This window comes from Eleutherodactylus coqui, chromosome 5 (genome assembly GCF_035609145.1).
Source record: "Eleutherodactylus coqui strain aEleCoq1 chromosome 5, aEleCoq1.hap1, whole genome shotgun sequence".
NCBI lineage: Eukaryota > Metazoa > Chordata > Amphibia > Anura > Eleutherodactylidae > Eleutherodactylus > Eleutherodactylus coqui.
In genome coordinates this window covers 195823819-195829818 of record NC_089841.1, presented here as the reverse complement: position 1 = coordinate 195829818, position 6000 = coordinate 195823819, and the positions used below count along the sequence as shown (strand labels likewise).

General features: G+C 43.3%; 1 protein-coding gene across 2 annotated transcripts in view; it reads left to right on the top strand.

Annotated features, from left to right (window-relative positions):
- The first annotated feature begins 4978 nt into the window (after positions 1-4978).
- MMP14 (matrix metallopeptidase 14) overlaps positions 4979-6000 on the top strand; it is a 37961-nt gene continuing 36939 nt past the window's right edge. For both annotated transcript variants that reach the window (XM_066603968.1, XM_066603967.1), the window contains exon 1: positions 4979-5330. In XM_066603968.1, coding sequence (XP_066460065.1) covers positions 5250-5330 — 81 coding nt within the window. In that variant the 5' untranslated portion in view covers positions 4979-5249. The remainder of the gene's footprint in view (positions 5331-6000) is intronic.

Sequence of the window (6000 nt, the reverse complement as noted above, 5' to 3'; positions counted from 1 at the left end):
GCAACGATTATCGCTCAAAATTCGTCAAGTGACGGCTTTTGAACAATAGCCGTTGTGTGTAAATGCACTCCCATCGTGCACTTACCGTGCACTCTTCGTCCATCGCTGACTTCAGGTCAGCATAAAACCCATCGTCCCTGATAACGGGGACGGCATGCTGTGTTCTCCGCGGGCAGCGCTGATAGCACTGTATGCAGCGGGCAGCCCGCGGCAGAACAAGAGCAATGTATTTAGAGAACAGACCACTTGCTTTTCTCTAAATACATGCAAATGAAGTTAGTTAGCTACTAATGGGCTGATTAGCCAATTAATAGCTAATGCAAAATGATCGCTCAAAACTGTCAGTTTCTGACTAATTTTGAGCGATCATCTTTGCGTGTAAAGAAAGTCCGAACGACGATTTGGCCGCTGCTCCTAATCCCAGGATTAGCCAGCAAAGTGGACGAGATTTTGCAAAAATCTTATCCACATGCTGCGGCCAAGCCGCAAGAAAACTGTCATGCTGCATGGAATTCAATTCCACGGCATGTCAACTCTTTTCTCTTTTCTGCAGTGGCCTCTCTCCTCTCTATGGGGAGAGAAAGCCGCATTGGAATGACGACGGTGATACTGCTCCAAAACCCGCGGCTAAAGAAGCTGCACTTTTCCAGCGGAATTCTCGTGGTTTTTCTGTGCGTCCATTTCGTGAGAATTCCGCTGGTATTCCGTCCCGTGTGACCCCAGCCTTGGCCTGGGACATGGGCCTCATTTTTACAACTAGTATAAACAAAAAAAGTAGAGATGTCAAGCAGTAACAATAGAGGTATTGTGTCTGTCCGCGGGAATGTGTTCATTCAAAAGAAAGATAAGGAGAAAAGTAATTATGATTACCTGTTGTGAAAAGATCACCGTCAGAGAAAAAATGTCCGAGGCGCGTGGTCCGGCAGGACCTGTTACATGGAGCGATTATCGTTTTGATTCTCACTGGATCGCAGGAATGTGAACGCTATTCATTCAGTGTAAATGCCTGCATGATGTGAACGACCAACAATAATTCATTCACCATTCGCATCATGCAAGCATAAAAAATCTGATGTGTAAACAGGCAGTTATGTATGAAAGACTGCCTGTTTACTGTGACTAGAGGTACATTGGCCGGAACGATAGCTGAAAATGGAATGATATTTTTTTTGTATGTAGTCAATTTCAATTTGGGCTTACCAGGACCTGAGATGCAGTGAATGCGTGGCATCTGACAGTCAAAAGGTCTTCTAGTCTGGTGACATCCGGTAAACCTGTCCCGTTGGCTTCTAATGTAGATGCCCTGTGGCAGGTTGACGGGATATCACTCTCTGGCCTCCTATTGGCTGAAATAGTCACATGGGTAAACAAGTCACGTGACTGCTGCAATGCAAGTAAATAAGGCACCAGAGAACAAGGTGCGCAGGTGGAAGAGCAGTGTGACTGTAGGGAAGTTTTTTGTTTTATGTATCTGTATCACCCACACCCGCCACCAATGTTTAAAGAGATTGGAAAACCCCTTTAACTCAAAAGCAGAGGAGAAAATAGTCTGTGCAGAATAGGAACTTTTATTATACTTCAGATGGACTGATGCCCTCTTATTATGGTATACTACGGTATTACACAGCATTAACCATAGGTCTGGCTCCTGAGAACCTGACAATCAGCGTATACCACCGGGGAAGTTACAGCAAGTCACACATTTCCCCACCAGCTGGGTGAATGTAGTGTTACATGGCAGCAGTTTATGTGCATGGATGACCCTGTAATACAGTATACTGTGAAATCTCAAATATTTGATAATAAATATTTCAGAGTGAAATCGGACACTGGTGTTATGCCATCTGAATTGGTACCACTTGGTGGATAGGACATGTCTGTAATAATGTCTATTGCCAGAATGATTGATTGTAACTCAGGACTCCCATGGCAAGCCACATGCAAGGGGTTGCGAGCCAAATGTGGCTTCCGAGCCACTGATCGTGGACCCCTGCTATATAGTATATTAGATTATTCATCTTTTGGCAGAATGACTAGCAAGAAATATTTACATGTTTATCTAGCTTAAAGAGTACCCGCATTTTTTTTTGGTTTTTTTTTTAATGTACAGAATAGGTGATTTCAAGCATTTCTGCATGTAGCTGGAAAAGGCTACAGAAGCCTTGCTACATACCTGAGTTATATCAATCCACTGTAGCAAATTATCTACAAATAAAGAGAATCTAGGAATGTTGGTATTCTCCCATGGAAGGCTGCTCTATTAAGATCACTCCAACAGCACAATAGACAATCCTGCAAGAGGTGAGAAAGAACCCAAGGGGAATAGTGAAAATGAAAAAGGTTTGGTACCGTGTTAGCCAGTAGAGCAAAATGTGATTGTTCCCAGCAAGAAAAACCAAGTAATCTTGTAGATATGATACCTTTTAATGACTAACAAAAATACATGATGTTACAGCGAGCTTTCCAACCTACGCAAGGATCTTCCTCAGGCATAATCAAATAGATTCAAAGAGATCTAGGGAAAGACTCTCAGAAGACTCTGCAAACTACAAACACCTCTGTTCATGCGTCTACTAGTAGAAAAACACTGAACAAGAATGGTGTTTTTTGCAATCTTTGAAGGGAAATGCACAGCGCTATGATTGGAGGAAAAGAAACACTGCACCAATCGTAAAATCTCATCCTAACTGTGGAGCATGGTGATGGGAGCATCAAGATTTAGGACTGGTTTGCTGGCTCGGGCCCTGAACGCCAATCATTTTGGGGAATGAATTCTATGGTATATCAAAAAATGTTGCAGGAGAATGTAAGAGCAGCAGTATATGACTTCAAGCTGAAGAGATGGGTCATGCAATAAGACAATGACCCAAAGTACAAAAGTAAAGGCCCATTTACAAAGATCGCTCAAACAATAGTTTGAGTGACAGCTTTGAGCGATCATTTTGCATAAACTATTAAGTAGCCACTTAGCTACTTAATAGCTTATTAGTGTGTAAATAAAGCCTTTAGCTGAATGCAGTTAATAGCCCAAGGGCTCTTATATGCTTTCAGCTTCTTTGTTCTCCGACAGGTAATAATGCTATCAGCGCTACCCGCGAAGAACGCAGTGTGCGGTCCTGACAAGACAATTTTTAGGTTGGCCTGAATTTAATGATCAGCTAGCAGTGTACGAAAAGTGCACGATGGCTGCGCATTTAGATAGCTTTTTAGCAATTCTTGAGCGATTATTTCTTTGTGTAAATGGGCCCTAAATCAACTACAGAATAGTTGAAAAAGAAGATTTGTGTTTTGGAATGGCCAAGTCTGAGTCCTAACCTTATCTCTATCAAGTTCCTGTGGCATGACCTGAAGAGTACTGTGCATGCAAGGCATCCCAGAAATACTGATGAACTGAAACACATTACCAGTAGAGATGAGCGAGTATACTCGCTAAGGGCAATTGCTCGATCGAGCATTGCCCTTAGCGAGTACCTGCCCGCTCGGGAGCAAAAATTCGGCTGCCAGCGGCGGGTGGGGAGCTGTGGGGGAGAGCGGGGAGGAACGGAGGGGAGATCTGTCTCTCCCTCTCTCCCCCCAGCTCCCCCCTGCTGACTGCCGCAACTCACCTGTCACTTGCGCCGGCAGCCGAACCTTCTCTGCCGAGCGGGGAGATACTCGCTAAGGACAATGCTCGATCGAGTAATTGTCCTTAGCGCGTATGCTCGCTCATCTCTAATTACCAGTAAAGAATGATCCAAAATTCCTCCTCAACACTTTGCAAATCCTTTTCCAGCTAAAGGAAAGGTTTGGAGGTGACTGCTGCTACAGGAGGATCTAGAGGTTATTAAATGTAAAGGTTTGGTTACCTTTCTCCCAGCACTGTAGATGTTTACTCAATATGTTCAATAAAAGACATGAACATATAACTGTGTTTTATTAGTTTACGCTCTTTTCCCCTTGTGCTCTTCTCAGCAGCTCTAGGAGTGGCGCTTTTCTCTCCAGCTTAAAAGACTGATGGGGACGGAAACCATGTGAAACAAAGGCATAAAACTCTCCATCTCACATATTGAACCCTATGGTTCCTTTCCAATTCTATCCTGATTTCTGTACCTATGCAGTTTTCTGCATAAAAGACAAAAACCTGAGACTGAGCCGTTGTTGGAGAGAAGAGCTTTAGTTAAGCCCAATGCACATGGGCGTATTTGCACTACGGGACCGGAGCTCCGGATCCCACAGCAAATACAGCCCATAGGACATGCACTGAAAAATGCATTTCCATGCCCACGAGTGGAAATCAACTGCGAAATTCGGGGTGGAAATCGCAGCATGTCCTATTCTAGTGCGAGCCTCTAGGCTCTGCACTGCGCATCTGGCATCCGCAGAGCAGAGAGAAGACGTCGGACAGGTAAGCCGGGGGTCACTGCAGGGGCACAGGGTCGCATCCCGCTGCGGGGATCTTGCAGTCGGAATCCGACCCGGCTGTCTGAATTCGGCCTTAGAACGTGTTTGTCTATAATCATGACTTGGAAAATAATCAAACCACATTTTATTAGTAATTAAGGCAGAAATGTGAATAATTCCAGAGGGTTCACTTACTTTTTCCTGGAACTGTATACGTCAGGTACAGTCTGCATAATGTATGTAACCTATTATAAGATTTGAGTCTGCATATTAGACATACTTCATGTACTATTTGTGTGTGTATACTACACTGTCTAAAAGATAGAATTGTTAATCTGGGTTTAAAGTTTAGATCTACATTTCAGGCTGGGCATAATCTATCGACACCAAATCTGAAATTAGCCCTGTAAGCCTAATAGCAGAGCTCTGTCGTCATATTACTGAGAACCTTTGCTAGTAGAATGCCTTCACCCCATCAGCCCACTAGGCAGCTTTCACATCTTTGCATAGCTACAAAGAAATATCGAATTTGTTCACTAGGGGGTGTACACATCACATTTTCCAGTACCTACCAAATGTGGGAGTAGAGACCACGTCTGCAAGTCAGAGGCAGGACACAGTTGGAAAAGAGATTGTTGGAAAGAGGAATATCAAACTAGGAAACAAAAAGCTGCAGAAGAGGGTAACAGAGTTCATGGAGAAGTAGAAGATTAGATGACTGTTGGAGGACAACTCCCTGTGACCGAGGAAAGGATCACCAGTAACTGGCACTGAGTGGGGAAGAACAGAAGAAAAGCCCATAATTCTACACTTTCCTAATTTCCCACCTCCAACCGTGCGAAAGACTGATTGCAGCCCCATTGCAAAGAATGGACTCTCTAAACACAATCTGGATATGGCTCTTACTGTGTTCGGTATACACCTTCACCCTTGCCAAGTTCAGCTCAGAGGTGAGATGATGCATTTCTATCTATCTATCTATCTATCTATCTATCTCTTAGAAAAATATATATTTGCAGAATATATTGAAATTTCCAGTGGGCTTTTTGATGGTCCCCTTGAAGCCTGTTACTTTTTCTCCCTCCCTCCTTTTTTTCCTGGAGAAGTCATTCTGGGCTCTCCTTGGAATCTGAGGTCACACATGAATCCTGTTAAAATCTGGAAATGCGCTTTCTGGAAAAGATTCAATGTTTGGGGCGAGAGCTGAAGCGAAGGGGAGAGACCCAGAATTATAGTTAATAAGGAGGGGAAGTTAGTGCATAGGGAATATGAAGGTTTGCCTGATTTCCAATTGATAGAAACGATGATATGGAAGAAAGCAAGAACAGGGTTGCAGTACAAAGAATAGGGAGCGAGACTAGAGAGGTGTGAAGACTGCTTATACTAATACAGGATAAAAGTCTATGTAGTTCCTTCTGCTTGCTCCAAGAAAGACATTTCTTGCAGGAAACCAAGCTTTTTTATCCTACAGTCATCCATTTGTTAATTTCCTGATGAAGGAGCCTTTGTGCTTGGGAAATATACTTTTTCTGGTCAGCTAATAAAGGTAGTACTTCTATAAGGCTTTTGTCTTGTTCGACACAAAAGTATTTAGCATCACAAATATCCTACAATGTTTTT